We start from the raw sequence: 19297 nt of genomic DNA on the forward strand, positions 1-19297 counted from the left end.
AACTTACATTATTCATACTAATTTTAATGTACACCTTAGGGAATGTGTAACCACGATGCATTGATTCATCACTATGATGAAACCATAATGTCGTGATAAGACTCAAAACACTATAGAAATGACTCATTGACTGCGAAAAAAGTGTTTAGAAATAAAAGCTTTTTATTGGTCTTAGTAGGTATAAGTTTTGGACAAATTATTTAACTTTATGACTCAATTCTTCAATCTTACATTGCAACAATGATAATAAACAATTACCAGATTATGAATAATAATAATAGCAACAAATCAGAAGCAGTTTCACAACTTTAAAGCAGCATTCACATCGGACCTGAAACGAAATTCGGCCCGCGTTGCTGAAGCGCCGAACGCCAGCGTCCCTATTCTTACATACTGATCCGATTTTCTGGTCGGTTCGGCTTTCCAATCCGAAAATGTTCTTCTCACTCCCCACCATGCCGTGCTAGGTCAGTTACTGATAACTAAATTAATAATAAAATATCTCTGTTAAAATGAAAACAAGATGATACAACAATGTGTACATGTGGACTTTTCCGAGGAAATGTAGATCGCAAAAACCCCACATTATTGTACAAATTAATCAATGACATTGGTGTACAGCAGTTTTCATGTCTATACTTTTTAGAAGGACCTTCACTGCAAACCATGTACAGTAGGCCTATGTAGTACATTACTAATAATATCTCACTTTTTAAATCGTCGGGTTACACTTGGTTAAGCACCAATAGGATCAGTAGTATTACTAAATACATTGAATGTAAGTAAATGCTTTGTATTAAGATTAAACAAAATGAGGGAAACCCACCATCACTACCAAAATGCACTTACCACCTGCTACCTCATCACCAATCAACATTCCATCAGTAGGCCTACTACATTATTCACACATTAACAATCACCTCACTAATACATAACAAGCATATCGTCGTGCAAAATTTGTAATAAAGTCAACTATACAGGAATCCTGAATGTTAGATCCTTCTGCTTATCACCACTCATTAGGTATACTGTACTCAGTCATTCAACTCATAACTTTACTTCATCATCTCACTCAACAACTCTCACTCATTACTGTACTGCACCATCCCAGTCAACGACTCTCACTCATTACTGTACTCCAAAATCCCACTCAACAACCCTCATTGATTACCAGTGGCATATCTAGAAGTCTTGAAATAGGGGTACTGATGGGGGCGTAAAGATGAAGTGGGAGGGGGCACGATGATCATTCGAGGGGCGCTAATTCGCAAAATGAGGTGATTTTTAACTACTTGACTGTGGTTTTTTTGGGTGGGGGAGGGGGGACTGAGGAGTGAGCAATTTTTGGGGATGCGTGTGCCCCGCACACCCCCTATATACACCACTGCTTCACTGTACTTCACTATCCCAATCATCCTTAATAAATATATGATTCACTCAGCACTCCCCTCTACACTACCACTATTTGGAGGGGGTGAACAAAACATATATTGTGTACTGCTACAAATAACAAAATCAGCTCACAAAATAGGTTTCTATTGTACCTGTATATCAATTAGGTTTCACTTTTATGAAAAGAGTATCTAAGAAATGAATTATGGATAATAAGTGTAAGTTTTGAAAAATCCATAAATAAATTTTTTTTTTTTTTTTCTATTAGATATCCTGCAATACTGAAACTGAAAGCATCAATGGTTTTACCTTTGTGCTTCACAAGAAGATTGATAGCTTTGTTGGAAGCCAAATGTTAGCACGACAAAGGTTTTCTGTATTATGTTCAGTTTAATTGAGATTTTGATGTGTTTATAAACTCTGTTGTGATTATCATGTGTTAATGATTTACAGTGCTGTATCATCTCATGGTGAAATCTGATTAAAACTCTTCAAAAATTGCTTAATTTCTAAATTTAAATTATGAGCTTTAAATTGAAAATTATATGTAGAACTAAAAATATTTTCCTCAGAAATTAAAAGAAACTGAATAAATATATTCCAAAAATTGCTCAATTTTTCAATTCAAATTATGAGCTTCAAATTGAAAATTACATGTAGAACAAAAAATATTTTCCTTGGAAATTAAAAGATACTGTATAAATATACTGTTCTTACATTCTTTGCATAGTCCCTTAAGCTAGTTTTACACTAAGCGAATTTCTTCACATGAATCGAAAGTGTCGGTTTATGCTTTTCACTTTAGCGAAATGAGTAGTTCAAACTGTTTCTACTTTTTGTGAAGCAAAATAATGCTTAACCAATCAGAGCTCAGAAAACATACTAACGCTTTTTGATTTGGCGAATAAGTTCGCTTAGTGTAAAAATGGCTTTAAATTGACTGGTACGCAAATAAGGACTTTTGTAGTAAAAAGTCTGTGAATCAGCAAGAAACTATACCACAGTTCCTTTGATATAAGCGTGCACCACCCCCGCCCCGAACACAAAGTTAGGCCGATTTTTGGGGGTGGGCTTATACATAGGGGAATTGCCTTTTCAAAAGAAAATTGACGATCCATTTGGAAGCTGATAGCATGTCCATTAATTTTCAGAGATGGTCAATGAAAAGGTACTACTTGCCAATAAAAGCCAATCTTCGTTTTTTCCCCCCAAAAAGTATTTGTAATTGTCAGATGGCTATTCATTACAATCAAACCCTGGGCTTATGCACAAGGGAAGACTTGTAAGTAAAATTGGGAGTGATACACACATATATGGTTTTTAGATTTCACAACCAAGAATATCTTTAAGCACATTCACATAAACAACACGTCTGTGAATGAATGTGACACGTCTGTATGCCTTAATTGATATTATTTCTTATAAAACAGATTTTAAAATATAAGTTATTCATTTTAATAGTTTCATATGTATTTTAATCACAATGACTATGTATGCTAGATTCATGTGCTTGTGGTGTTTAGTGGAGGGTTTTTAGGGTATGGGTGAGGGTTTTTAGGAAAGGGGTAGGGGGTTTCACAATAAGATCAGATGAAAAATTCAGGAAAACTGGTGCAAAATCAAATGTAATTCAATGTAAACAATAGACAAACTATTGTACAATCGATCTATTAAAAATGTTAACATTAACATGTAAATAAATAATTTGCATAATCTTTTAAACCGGCACCAGGTGTACAGCGCAAAAGCCATCGATTGATAACCAGTTATATAACTATATTACAGTAGCAGCTCCACATACACCATTGTTAAATAAAAGTTTACTAGTCCTATACCATATTAAAATAATGCGAAATATAATTAGTGCCTCATCCGTCAAACAGATATGGTGTTATAAACAGTCCTTGCTGTTAACGTATTTTATTTTTTTACTCCGTAATTCAACAAAGTCAATAAAACCTGTCAGTGCGATCACCAATGGATGAAATCCTTCATCTGACTACCTGTCAATATTAATTCAAATTATGTCTTTTTTTTAAGTGACCATCTTTTAAAATTGCACACATTTCTAAATTCAATACTAATATACAAATAACTGCAACATGTTAGCTTCTCTTTCTCTAACATTTTCTCAAATGAAAGCCTTGTTTTTCTTGAAAGTTAGTTATATGCTTCAATATACCTGATGCTTCTCATAATATTTAATACGAGATTATTAATACACACAAAATATTTATAAAATCAATATATCAGTTTTACAAACTTAAAATATTGTACTATGATTTGAGCTTGGTAATTGACATTCCCGCCCCCTGAAGATTAGTTTTCTAAACACTGTGGTTTGTGGATATAACAAAAAAAAAATGTACGAATTTCTGTAAATCATACAATTCTTATTTTAAATTTGTATCACAATTAACGTAAGGTGAGATGGCAATAGAACAAATGCCAATCCTTTGTTCTTTCTATTATTATTACAAAATATTACATATAAAAGGAGGTTATTACACTGAAAGGCAACTCATAAATATATGACAAGTCACGTCCAATTTGCTGCCTTCATGTTGACTCAACGTGTCTAGGTAGCAAACAGTACCAAATCTGGTACAGTTTAACTTAATCCTACAATAACGGATTGAAGCTTCTCTACTTCAATAAAGAAATGCTGGATTATCTTTGCTGGTTTACAAAGGTAGATGTTATAAAGTGCACGTACCAGTATTTTAATAAGATTAATTTTACCATTTTTTTGCTACCAGTATATTCTTTAAAACTGAGTAATCTTCTCACAAAGAATACAAAAATCAAAATCAATTAAACATCATCATCATCATGGTCAATAAGAAAAATCTTGGTTGCTATAATGCTTGTCGATAATGTTTTTCTTTAGTTGCCTAATTTCAGATCTATTATAAGTAATCTGGGTTTACCACCAGGCCTTTTTTTTTACGTCCTTGAATGGGTGAACCACGTGATGCTCGTCTCGTGCTCTTCTTATCTCGCGGGCTCAATATATCCGAGACGCGAGGGCTGCTGCTTGTTTCGCTACTGTGTGAACTATCTTCGTGTCCATTTTTCAATTCAAATGACAGCCGAGATGGGCTTAGTACTTTTTCATCTTGTGTACTGTCTATACTGAAATTGCGAGTTGTAATGGAATTTGGCGTAGATTGTTTGAAGCTATTGGATTTAGATAAACCAGGAATATCATCACTAATTTCATCCAGGGTTCGTCGATTTGATTTTCTTTCTATTGCTTCTTCTTCTGAGCTTTGGTGATTGACAGGGTATTTGGCTTTACTGTGAAAATAAAAAAAAAAAGATAATTGGAAAAATATTTAAGCTGACCGTGGAAAGAGAGGTTCTCAGGACGGCATTCTGTCCATCATTTTCAAATGCAAAACAGTCCTTTTATTTGTACACAATAAAATGAAGATTTATGGAGAACATCATTTTGTCTTTTTTATACAAAATACATATTGGGGTATGCCTTACCCCTCACACTAGCATATCAAATTTATGTACTCTCATCCATCCAATCTCTAATCAAGAGATGGTAAAATATGATATTGACATTATTTCTTAAATATTCTGTTGTTTAAGTTTGAATAAAAAATCCATTAACTCCACCTCATAAATAAAATAGAAAATGATAAATACAATTTAACTGATGAAAAGATGAGATGAAGCAATTGTAAATATTTATTTGCAGTGAAACTTAAAAAGTAAGTCTGAAGTCTCAACAGTGCATACATTATCAGAGTTTTAAAGACAATACTGCTGACTAGAGAAAGTTTGATCAAACCAAGATCAAATCTGACAGTGTATTCCTGGATTAAAGCTATATCTACAATATAATTTTTTATGTTACAAATACATGTAATCTGTCTATAGATTGGATTATTATTTATTTATTTCAACAATGTTTTGTAATATATGACACCATCGTGCCCATATATGGGAGTGATATGACATCATCGTGCCCATATATGGGAGTGATATGACATCATGGTGCCCATATATGGGAGTGATATGACATCATCGTGCTCATATATGGGAGTGATATGACATCATCATGCCTATATATGGGAGTGATATGACATCATCGTGCCCATATATGGGAGTGATATGACATCATCGTGCCCATATATATGGGAGTGATATGACATCATCGTGCCCATATATGGGAGTGATATGACATCATCGTGCCCATATATGGAGTGATACAATAACACTATACCCATACTTGAGAAAATCAGATAGGGGGTCTACAGCCACCCCACCCCTCCCCCTCTTTCCTGGATTACATTACAACACCAAGTTATACAGAAACTTACTGTAAATTATCTCACAAATGTAAACAAAGTATTCTACTACTTTGGTAATAAAAAATTAAGTTACTAAACCGGATTAATAAACATCAGATATACAGTATGATATGCTTTTTTTTCAACTAATAATACACAACAATAGTATGATACTCATTTCTATCATTCTAGGTAATCCTGTACATTCAGAACGTAAAAAAGTCTTGAGACATCAAGGAGCTTTTAACTTGTTTTTAAGTATCTGCTCACGTTTTAGAAATTGAAACTGGAAGAAGATATAGAGCCAATTATACAAACTATGCGCTTCAAATATTATCGAAGATGCGTTTCATTCTTGTTTACAACAACCATTCTTCAGTGTTCAACACAAAGTTAATTAACTGATTATTTTGTTACATATCCTTCGAAGTAGTCTTCTTATTTGTAGAAATGACTACTAAATATGAAATGATGAGTTCATTTATGTAGCACACGTTAAAATGAAAGAAATATTTGTAGCTAAGGTAGTAGTTTGATTTTGGGTTGATGACCTTTCAAATGTGTAGTATTTTCTTCAATAATGAAAAAAAAATATTGTACGAGATAAGCAACAGACAACACATACTAATGAATGTATGGTTTGCAGAACAAATCAGAATGACAAAATGATATGCAAGGAACACTTGATAATATGAAGCCACAAAAATTTCTATATTTATTATTATATATTTTTCTCAGTCTGTGAAGTAATAATATAATTATGCAATACATAATGAGCAGATTACTCTATTCATTCATATTTTAAACATCTTGAACGAGCAGGTGAATTCACCAGAGCTTACCAAGTAGAACTCTCACAAATCTAAAATTACAAAGAGTTAAAAATATAACAACTCCATCTTTAAAGATGTAAAACTATATACAGTTGTGATAGAAGCTTGAGTATTCTAAAGTTTGGCTAACCAAGCAGTCTTTGATCTTTACTGGCATCCTGAGACATGTAGTCCAGCAATATTTGATGAAGGCTGGCATACAGGCCAGTCATCTTGGATGCAATGTGACATTTCAAGACGTACAGCCCAGTAGTCTTGATTGCATGCTGACACTGAAGACATAGAGCTACAGGCCAGTAGCCCAGGGAGAGGGGGCCTCACTCTTAAATATTTCTATACAGGTACAGGGAGGTGCTGCATTTACGGGGTATATTTTTGAGGACTTGGTAGCGCAAGTGTGGGAAATGGGTGGAGTTGCAACATTTATGGGGTATACTTGCGAGGAGTTTGTAGCTCAAGTGTGGGAAATAACCGGTGTGAAATTGGTAGTTAAAGTCCCTGGCCTATCCTGTGTCAAAGTGACATGATTTTCCGCACGTTGTTAGCGGGAATTACAAGCTGAACTGGGTGCTAAGTACAGCCACACTTTTTGCCATTGTTAACCAGTCACTATTGCGCCCTCTCTGGCACTATTGAGTGGCCCTTTTCCTGTTGCCCTTTAGAGCACAGTGCGACTTGGTAATTAGTAGTTCAAGTACGTAAGAATTTTCAGTAAAATAGGTAGCGCAAGTGTCTCATGTACTGAAGCGGCTGCGGCACTCCCCCTGTTTAGTTGGTATGCAAGTGAGCTCCCCGGGGCCAGTAGTCTTGATTGCATGCTGGCATTTAAGACATATATGCTAGTAGTCTTTGGATGTATGCTGGCATTCAAGACATACAGGCCAGTAGTCTAGGATGCATGCTGACATTCACAACATACAGGCCAGTAGTCTTGGATGCATGCTGACATTCAAGATAACTGGCCAGCAGACTTGGATACATGCTGACTTTCAAGACATACAGGCCAGTAGTCATGGATGCATACTGGCATTCAAAACATACAGGCCATCAGATTTGGATGCATGCTGGCATTCAAGACATACAGGCCAGTAGTCTTGGATGCATGCTGACATTCAAGATAGCAGGCCAGCAGACTTGGATGCACGCTGACATTCAAGACATACAGGCAAGTAATTTTGGATGCATGCTGACATTCAAGATAACTGGCCAACCAAAAACCTGGGTATAAGACGTTTTAAATATCTACATTGATGCCAGCAGAAAAAGAACATGCAAGCTTTAAAAGGGAAAGACCAAAGCAACCAGGCAACTACAGTGTGCTAAAAGCAGAAAAGCTGAACAAGTAAAGAAACAAAAGCATTTGTATCAACCAAGCAATCAAGTAAGCAGGCAAGTTGGTCAACCTGTCAGCATGAGTGATATGGTAAGTGGTGAAACGGAGGCAACCAGAAGCACTGCCTTCAACCAGACAATCAAGCAAGTAATCAAACATATACTTCTGTACAATAATGATTATTGTACTTCAGTACTTAATACATAATAAAAAATAAAAAAAAAATATGCAAAGGACAGTTATAGTTAAAAAAAATAAGGCAGGTATAACCTCATGGTAATAAATATATTAATATCAAAAACTATATTTAATGCTTGCGGAACACACCACGCAGATAGTTCTGAAAAGAACTGCTGTTTGTTAAGAATGTCTCGACGTTAAACTGAGTTGCTTCAATCGTCTTCAGGAGAATAATATCTGCAGAGAATCCAAACAGGGAAATACTTATGTGATTGGATAGTGAGACTTGCTGCTGATTGGTGGAAAACTAAACAATAACTGAGACTATTAAAAACTGTTAAGAGTACCACAGTCGTTTTGTCACAACGCCAGGTAGCGTTCTCTGTTGTCAACAGACGTTGGTTACAGTGGCGGCGCCAGTGGAGGAAGGGGGGCTTAAGGCCCCCCATCGGTCTTGTCAAGCCCCCATTGGCCAAAGTTCGTCGACAGTCGGACCAAAATAAAAAAAAAAGGCCTAATTTTTCCATCCCAGCCATATCCGGCATTCTAGAAGTCCCAATTTTTTTTTTTTTAAATCTCATTTTGGGGGGAAGGGACACCCCCTCCCATACCCGCTCCCGGCTCAGGCCTTCAGCTATAGTTACACCAATAAATATTTAGCTCCCTCCCCCCCAGTCGGACATCTTAGCCCCCTACATAAATTATATCCTAGAGCCGCCACTGGATGTTTACCATTCTTTATGCCTGAATGACTTCATAGGCTTTCTAAAATAAGCATTTCAAAATCTAATATTTTACCATAAAAATGTACTAAAAACACAAAAGCTCACATTATATTAGTTATCGAACACACATTTAACTCTGTCTCTTATACACATCTAGATGTGTATAAGAGACAGGTTGTGATAGAAGCTTGACATAATGTAAGATGTCCTTCCACAGCTCATTTTAATTCATCCAAAAATACCAGACGTCCCGTACATAAAATTTAATCCCATATATTCTATAGTGACTATATAAATCAGAAGTTAATTCTATTGGAGGAAATGCATCCTTTCCCACTTTTCATTGATAAATTGCAATTACAATTACGGCAATGGAAAGAGATAGTAATTCCATATGGGAAATGATCTTAATATTATAATTCCATTTGGATATTTCAATACTTCTTGAATCACAATCATTACAATATTTTATGCTGCTCTTATGGTTTAACTGGTAATAGATTAGTAGATTTGTTTTAAATAATATGAATAATTGTAGCATTCGTATTGTTATTGGTATTCATTTTGTACCAGGATACATTACCTGAAATATGTACCAGCCTAAAGCTGGGCCTGGCTATTTTTTGTACATATTTTAAGACATCGAAGGGGTGTTTGAAGAAATAATTGAGAATGGCTAATAAGATACAGATTTTTGAATATTAAAAAATAAGGGAAAGGATTAATTCCACTTATTAATACTACTTCTTCCCCTAGTGATGCTTGAAAATATAGGAAAGGTAACTGGCAAGAAAAACTGAAAGATAAATAAAATTAGAAATTCAAATATAGAATTTCACAAAAAACTTAGGAGTGGTTAATGAGATATAGATGCTTTAATATTTAAAAACTGGGGAAAAAGGTGGAAAAAGGGTGGTTCCCCTAGTTTTTAGAAATTCAAAAATCTGTATCTCATTAACCCCTTCCGAGTTTTTCGTCAAATATGCTTTTTGTGTCTTAGAATAATCAGTTGTACAACATATCCAAACATTTTTTTCCTCCAGAGCCTGGCTTGAAACAAACAGTATTGTATTAAAATAACGTGACATGTTTTGTATTTCTACAATTGGAGAAAACATAATATATAGAATTCAACAAGACATTTAGAAAGTTAAATTTGATTAAATCAAAAGAATAGATTTATTAATGACTTCGGTAATCTTTGCTATAATTTTCATTAAAAATATCGTTTCTTTGTTTCCTGAAGACAAGAAATTATAGCATCAATTGGAGGACATCACATCCTAATTAATTTCCTCGTTATCATTGATGAACACATTCATTCTGCTAACTTCAAACCATTACTTATATCAACCTAATGATCACTTTCAAATATATCGTAATTATAAATTACAAATGATGTCAAAGCAAATTTGTATCCTCAACTATGAACAATTTTCCATGCAGTACTTTCTACACCAAAACAAAAAAAACCCAACAGAGACCATCTCAACTGATTAAAATGAATCTAATTTGAATTAACAACTCTGTTTCTACACTTTGCTAACATCAAATTCTATTTTTCGCTCTAATGACTTGTTTCATGCATAAATTTATCAAATACTGCTATTAATTCTGGGCAGATTAGACACTATCGATGTGTGTATCCTTGTTGTTGAACACTAATGGAAGAACTTGTAATGATAGTGCAACTAAATGTAATACTGACAGAGAAACCTAAAACTGATGGTAAAAACTAACACTGACAGTGAAAATTAACACTCATAGTAAAAACTAAACACTACAGTATAAGGGAAACTTCACTGATAATAAAAACTAAACACTAACAGAGATACCTAACACTGATTGTGAAAACTGACACTGTTAATTAAAACTAAAACTGACAGTGAAAACTTACACTGATAGCGTAAACTCAACACTAAGTGAAAACTAAAACTGATGAAGAAAACTAACACCAACAGAGAAAACTAACACCAACTGAGAAAACTAACACCAACAGAGAAGACTAACACCAACAGAGAAAACTAACACCAGCAGAGAAAACTAACACCAACAGAGAAAACTAACACCAACAGAAAAGACTAACACCAACACAGAACACTAACACCAACAGAGAAAACTAACACCTACAGAGAAAACTAACACCAACAGAGAAAACTAACAACAACAGAGAAAACTAACACCAACAGAGAAGACTAACACCAACAGAGAAAACTAACACCAACAGAGAAACTAACACCAACAGAGAAGACTAACACCAACAGAGAAAACTAACACCAACAGAGAAAACTAACACCAACAGAGAAAACCAACACCAACAGAGAAAACCAACACCAACAGAGAAACTAACACCAACAGAGAAGACTAACACCAACAGAGAAAACTAACACCAACAGAGAAAACTATCACCAACAGAGAAGACTAACACCAACAGAGAAAACTAACACCAACAGAGAAAACTAACACCAACAGAGAAAACTAACACCAACGAGAAAACTAACACCTCAGAGAAAACTCACGCCAACAGAGAAAACTAACACTAACACAGAACCTTAAACACAGAAAACTAACACTGAGAAAACTAACAGAGAAAAAAACTATATAAGAAATCTAAGAATCTCAGAAAATGCAATTAATATAAAAATGAATTGATTGTGTATCAAAATAGAATTCATTACCAATGTAACAAGTCATTAAAATAAACTCAGGACAAAGTAAAAAGAGTCAAGATAACTAAACACAGAAATGAAACTTCCAAAATGTAGAAAGTAGGCCAATACCTCACAACAGTTCCAAGTTTTCACAGACATTTTTTTTCAATTGAATTTTGATGATTGATTTTTCTCACAAAGAATGACAATCAATCAAATGATGTGTCTAAATCTATTTTGAATAAGTTTCATAAATATTTAAACAAAATTCTAGAGAGTGGGAGGTTTGGTGCTCATTCACCTACAGTAGCTCCCTGGCTGATAGTGACCTAGAAAATTATATAAAGCTATAAACTTGAAATGGCTTCATATTTCATTATATATTATTAATGCTTCCAGGTGACTAGTTACTGTAGTACAATAAGGTCATTTCCAGATAAACTGTAATCCAATTTCATACAGTTTCATATTAAAAAATCCTATGGGAGCTTGATATTAAGGAACAGGATCCTATACAGCACATCCTACTCGATTAAATGTACAAGTAAAATAAATGCAGAAAACATAATAATTAAAATAAAGCTATGTTTAAAATATCAAGTTTTATGTGAGAAATACATGTGATATATAGGGAAATCAGAGATACTGGTACTTTTCAAAGAAAATTTGATAATCGGATGGAGCATACGAGTAGGAAGTATAAGAGGGTTAAACCGGTAAGTATTGAAAGTATAAGAGGATTACAATATGTGTATAATAAGTTTAAAAGCAAATGTAGTACATAAGAAGATTAAAATTAAGTATAGGATTTACAAGGGGGATAAATTTATGGAGTATAAGAGGGTTAAATAAGTGTATTGAACATAAGTGGGCTAAATGAGTTCAGAAACCATAAGAGGGTTAAAAAGTTCAATAAGACTAAATTCATTCAATGTATTAACATTAAATAAATTGATTATAAAATCTTTATAGATATGTGGTCTTCTGATAATTTTATAAAATATACTAGCATGTCTATTATGTTCTATTCAATAATATATAATTGATATATTATATAATATTCATTGATTGTTTATATATATTCAAAAAGAAAAAACAAATTATGTGTATCTCAAAACCCAATGGATTACAAAAATCATAAGCAAATGTAAATGACACAAATAAGGAAAATTTAATAATAATAAAAAACAACCAAGGGATTGATTTTAATTACGATATTGATGAAGGGTTGATTAAAAACCATGCGACTGGAGTGAAAAAAGTTCCCAAAGTACTATATCCTCTTACATAATTTGAAAACATCATGAGAGCTACAGACGGTTACATGTAATTCAATATTATTCATTTTTATCATACCGAACCATAGGCTATAGAGGGCGCGCTATAGCTTGGTGTTAAAGTACTTCCCTTCCTATCTCGGGGTTGTGGTTTCAAAACTAGGAAAATTTCTCAAATTTGAAAAGCACAAAGGATAACCCACGAAAGCGTGAAAATTTTAGTGGGTTCCTTTAGGTATTAAATTAGGCAGTACACCATGATCAATCCCCTCCTCTTTTTCAAAAGTTTACTGTGTTCTTTAACTAGTAAACGAATAAAATATTTTAAACATTTTATAGATAATATAAATTTGATAAATATATACTTGAGCTCAGCGGCTGAGAGGTATTGTTCCTGCTTCATCTGCTGAAGATGCCAGTTCAAACCTGGATCACATTTGGTTTTAATTGGAATCTGAATTCTTGGCTCCTCGAATAACCATCAGTTGGGAGTTAGGCGGGTTAAAGACAATGTATCTGTATGTGTCTGTTATACGTTGTAGTTAAGTCGGGTAGTGCAGCACTGCGGCTGCCGCGGGTCCCCAGCCCAAATTTCCGATTTCCAATTAGAATGAAGATCAATAAAGAATTATTATTATTATTATTATTATTATTATTATTGATACTGTCAATGAAAAATAAAATTCTACATCTTAGTTAATTATTCTGTATATATTTATTAGCTATTAATTAAAAAATTGGAATAAAAAAAAATTATTCCCAATTAACAAATATATATATGCCTATATTCTATGTGGAAAACTATAAATCAGTTGATAATTTATTTAAGAATTTTTATTAAAATTTAAATTAAGGAGTATAATACAAATATAGAAGTATAAAAATAAACATCAATTTTTATTGGATCGTCTTCAGTAATTTAAGGTCTGAATCAACACAGTAATTCTTTGTTTTACTTTAAATTTAATGGTTGTTCTTAGTATCTTTTTATTTATCAAAGATATGTTGACTGCTTTATAGCATTTATTTTATTGTTTTTCATGAACTGTTCTAGTTGACAGCATTTGTACAGGTAATAGATATTTAATGTGTTTTCTTTAGATCTTGGCCTGACATCTTGATGGTAATAGTAATGATAATGACCTTATATTTTTATAGCACTTCCATCGACAAATTCCCTCTCAAGGTGATTTTGGTATTTACTTGACCTGATCTATAGTCTCATTGTTCATTCATCAAATTGTTCTTTCTATTAATAATGTGCAAATGTTTGTACTTTTGTATTAAGTAAAGTAAGATCATTAAATAATAAAAGGAGCAGTAAAGAGAGCAGTATAACTGCTGGGCGCTCACTGCAGCTGAAGGTCGCCAGCCAACACGACAACGCCGTGACGCGCACCCAATGGATTGGCGCACTATATGAAGTATAATACCTGTGCCTTTTCCTGAAATACCGTACATAGCTATTAAACTCGAGATAGAGAAAATATTCAAATACCTAAGGTTTATCATGTTTTTGCAACACTGTCTATTATATATGGTGTTTGAAGACTCGTAAACTACAGTACTCCAAATTGTATTATTTCTATAGTTACAACTCATAGACTTTCTGGTTTTGCTAATTATATTAAAATATATTAATTCGAGAATACAATGCAATACAGAATATTGTTATATTATTGTTATTACGTATGTAATAATGAATAATGGTAATTGTAATTTGAGTGCATATTTTATTTATTTATTTTTTGTCTTTGTGATGATATTCTGTTATACTGTATGCATATAATAATCATATAAAATAATGACATATGGAATTGTACCATGAGAGATCAATATATTTATTTATCTCTTCAGTAGCTCTTATGGTAGCGGCTTATTTTAGGCTTAATGAGAATCTCCTGACCATCAATTTTTTATGATTAAATTTATATATGTCAGGAATTCTTATTATAATGTTTGGTCCAAAATAAAAAAAATTCTGATTTCTAAGTTCTGATTGTTTTTAATGATGATCCGTTCAGACTGCCATTGACAATGAGTAGACGGCATCGCTTCGTCTAGCGCTCACAGGAAGTGAAGTTGTATTTCTTCGTACAACCATTGTACGATGCAGTGAGAACCCAGCTTAAACTGGAAGCAGCTATTGTGGAAAGATGGTAATTTCACATTCATACTTTAATAGTATGTAACAAGAAAAATAGGTCATCTTACTTTCCATTATGAATATCTGTTTCTGCATGTAAAATAGACTGATTTAAACTCTTTTGTAACATCACCTATAGAAGCATGGCAGTTGTGAAAGTTGAATACAAGAGTCATCAGTCTAAGTACAATACTCTTCTTTTGTTAATTACAGAGCTAATGACACCACTACATAAATATATCCATAATATTATTCATATTGTATACTAAATATCAATAATTAATACCACAGTTCCATTTAATTGAAAATAATACCTCATATCCAATTAATGAATCTGATTAACATATGTTATCGACATATGAAAAATACTAGTATGTATTGTAGCTTACCTAGAAGTACTGCATTTACGATTCGCAGTAAAAGCATAGTTTCCCCGTGGTGGTAATAATGTATGTATAGATTAAATAGTTATTATAGAAGACAGATTTAACAAAGGACCTATGGAGATAAGTCAACAGCCTCATAAGGCTGGCCACTACTTTAGTTTTAAGAGTACAGTAATCTGATCAAGGTAACACTGACAATAACAATTAATGTTTATCTCAGAAGCAATACGGTTATGTATGCATTAATATTTAGTCTGAACTAATGTTAATTTATTTATGTTGACTATAATTCTAAGTATTATGTTGTATTATATTTCTGTAAATTGGCTTCAACTTCAATGATATTTGTTATCATCATCATTTTGCATTCATCTTTCTTAATAAAACTTTGATTAAACGAAATGAATTACATTGGCAAAAATGATACCCTTTCTACAGAAGCCAGTAACTGGGGAAGTAATTATCAAATATAGTTTAATATAAATAAACTATGAATTGAAGAAAAATCAGTAGCGTAATTACATCTAGTATCATTCTAATCTATTTATTCATTCATCCACCCACCCATCTGTCCTATCATCCTACCATACTTCAATTCATCCAACCTACTATACATTCGATTTATCCACCCCTCCTACCATCCATCGATTCTTCTATTTATCGATATTACTGTCCATTCCATTTGTCCATCAATTCTACCATCCATCGATGCTTTGACCAATATATCTTAATATCCATTCCATTTATCCATCCAGCAACCCACCCAGGCACCCCACTGTTCTACTATCCATTCCATTTATCCATACATCCACCCACCCACCTACTCATCAATTCATTCCCTAGTTTAGTAAATACATGCATTTATTTACATCAGAAACAAATTTGTTAAGAAATGACTGAATTAGCTAGCCCAAAACTCATCAAGGCTACTTCGAAATGACCATTCGCTCTTAAAGGGCAATGTACTCAGAGTCAGCAATAAATGGGTTTAGTCATCACTATATCAAACTATAAAGTTTGAACTTCAATGAACCTCAGGAAGGTTTCACCTTCATCATAATCCTTAATTTCATATCCATCAACCTATAATGTTTTATGATGTTACACAAGTGAATGAGGATTATCAGGCAAATTTTATTATACTTGCTATATAACAATATACACACACTTCATCAAACATTAGTTCTGTTAGGTATGACAGGTGACAGTGGCATATCCTGGTGTGGGATGGGGGGGGGGGAGGAAGGGGTGTTCTTTATACTCTACCTCATTTTCTTTTCATCAATATGAATAGTACTGTAGTTAATTTGTGATATCTTGGACTAAGTGAACCCAAATGCTCAAAAGGGACATTTAAAAAATCAAAAGGAGACTGATTTCCAAATTATTCAGTTTTAGAAATGGGAAGGGATACTTTGATATGCCACTGTATGTCTACATATGACCACAAAAAATGTAAGTGACTCGAGTGAGTAACACATGTAAAGAGGACAAACAGGCCTGCATGAAAAAATAATATTATCAAAAAACAAAAAAAAACAAAAACACACACAAAATTTTTTTTGAAGAAATACTAATTGTATTACTAATAGTATAACTATTGTCTTTTCAACAATGATGTAGGAAGTTATTTCAACAAAATGCACAAAAAAAAAAAATTGAAGAAATACTAATCGTATTACTAATAGTATAACTATTGTCTTTACAACAATGATGTAGGAAGTTATTTCAACAAAATGCAAATGATATCAGCCACCTAACCATCACAACTAGCAATGCTTTGATATTGTTTGAAAAAAAAACTACAAGTATACTAAACTATTGTAATGAGGGCAAAATGACCTGTAAATGATTTATCTAGAAACTTTACAAGAGCAGCAAAACAATACACATATATTATTCAGTCAGTAACCTCAAGCTTGTGTTTAGAAAGCAAAAAAGTTTATTTTCCCATTTTTTTTAAACAAACAAAACTACCTGATTGTGTTTAGTATCCATCTGTCCTTGATTTTCTGAGGTAGAAGCACACAGAGACGAAGAGAAGAAATAGAATGTTAGTAAGATAGAAAGCACATTAAAACAAATTAATTACATTCACTGAAAAAAATACAGTACATAATTATGAGTTATCAATATAAGTATGCTAGCTTATAAATACAAGAATAGCAACAAGACAAAAATAATATAATTCCTCCAAGAGCTAAGATCCTTGAAGTTACTTTTGACTTTGGTATTATTGTCTCCAACTAGATAATGTATATCTCAAATGGAAACAAAAAATATTGATCAAATTTGGAAAGACATGTATTGTCTTCAATTGTACTGTTCACATCTGGAAAAGATGTATCATATTCTCTTCATTCGAAACAGTTATAGTGTAATTTGGCATCATTTCATAACTTCAAATGATTTTTAACTTAAGCCAGATCAAATGATGTTTCACACCACACTTTCGTTTCATATGAACCAATTGAGTCAAGGATAAAGTGAAAGAAGTAGGTATTGTTCCCATTGGAAAAACTGAATTGTCTCAAAAGGGAAAGAGTATCACTCTTGCATTCTTGGCTTTTAGACCCAAAAATGGGGAACAACATATTTTTCTTGAAAAGTTATTTAATAGAATCCAATATGCTCATTTACATTTTACATCATCCTTCTTTATTGAAATCATCTTTTTTTTTTCTTTCAAATGATAAAAACTATACACATTCATGTAAATACAATATACACAAGTAGCTTGTTTGTTATACAATCTGCTTGTGTCCACAAACAGCTACATGCAATGCAATTCATTGTTCCTTCGAAAATGACATCATATCCTGAGCGTCGTTATGCAGTAAGCTGGGGTGCATTGTTTATGTCAATCCAATTGTTCAATTGCCTAGACCCACAGACCCTATATACTGTACCTGTGATAAAATGTATCTTTCTCTAGCTTAGGCTCGGGTCTGGTAAACTTATTAACATAAGGCAATTATAGCTCTTCTTACCCTGAATTTTCTCCAGCAATATTACAATCAAAATTGTTGCTGATAAACCAGATTGTAAGGTAATTATCCTACTACTCTGGCAGTTTTCAGGAAAGTGAGTACCAGATAATTACCCAGAACACGCACAAATGACTTTTGTGTCCCAGGTAGCACATTATACTAAAAAAAGCAGCATATGATTCTAGAATCTTAATTATTTACAGAGAAAAAAAAACTACAGTGGGTAAAATAAATTGTTATTTTGAGATAGACAAAGCCAATATCAAATGATGAAAGCACGATGACTAAGAAACTAATTACATATTTAGTACAGAGAAACGATGAATTTTCACTCCAGGGGTCTGCTATCTTTGAGTTGAATTTGCATTAAATATTGCCAGATTGAATACACTAGCTAAATAATAAATCAATTGTAACTGACATGGCCCAAGTACGAAGACACCTCACAATTAACTCATTGCTATCACTAATAAGTAATGCTTGAGAGAGACTGACTCTTACAACATTCAATCCAGGGAGGAATCAATCTTGTAATGTGAATGAACCTTTAGGTGTGGATACAGGCTTTAAGAGGGTTTTACAATTACCGTGTTCACATGTCTTAGGTCGCTCGCGAGCAGACGATCGGCTTGCAAACCGGGCCTTCATGAGAACAACCGCTCAAGTGCGGTTTTTCTTGTGGGTGATCCACTACAAGCTGCTCTCAATCGGCTCTCGATGCAGCTCGCTCTTGATCCATGCAAACAGCCGCTTACAAGTGGGTCGCCATTGAGCTGTGATGTCCTTTGTGTGAAAGCCAATCATATACAAGCATCTCTCTGTGGTCAAAGTAGCTAGCTTGTTTGCGCGAATGTGAAGAACACCATGGAGCCATCATGCTCTCTCCATATTTATTATCATCGTAATCTGTTGCCGTTTTATCGCATATAGTGCATTCACAAGAGCCAACATTGTAACTGAAAATCATTGTTTGTGTCGTTTATCAATATTAAAAAATAGAAGAATCGGCGGTAAAATCGGAAGCAAATTGCGAGGAAACATGATGTAAACACTCTCTCTCTCTCTGGAAAGAGAGAG

The 19297-nt window shown here is 33.4% G+C and overlaps 1 protein-coding gene across 1 annotated transcript in view; it reads right to left on the reverse strand.

Annotated features, from left to right (window-relative positions):
• Positions 1-139: 139 nt before the first annotated feature.
• The window catches only part of LOC117104334 (unconventional myosin-XVIIIa-like), a 111529-nt gene continuing 92371 nt past the window's right edge, over positions 140-19297 (reverse strand). Inside the window, exon 39 of the mRNA XM_033245151.1 lies at positions 140-4692. Coding sequence (XP_033101042.1) covers positions 4302-4692 — 391 coding nt within the window. The 3' untranslated portion in view covers positions 140-4301. The remainder of the gene's footprint in view (positions 4693-19297) is intronic.

This window comes from Anneissia japonica, unplaced genomic scaffold (genome assembly GCF_011630105.1).
Source record: "Anneissia japonica isolate Jap-2015-1 unplaced genomic scaffold, ASM1163010v1 scaffold4536_len1192065_cov207, whole genome shotgun sequence".
In the NCBI taxonomy this organism is placed as follows: domain Eukaryota; kingdom Metazoa; phylum Echinodermata; class Crinoidea; order Comatulida; family Comatulidae; genus Anneissia; species Anneissia japonica.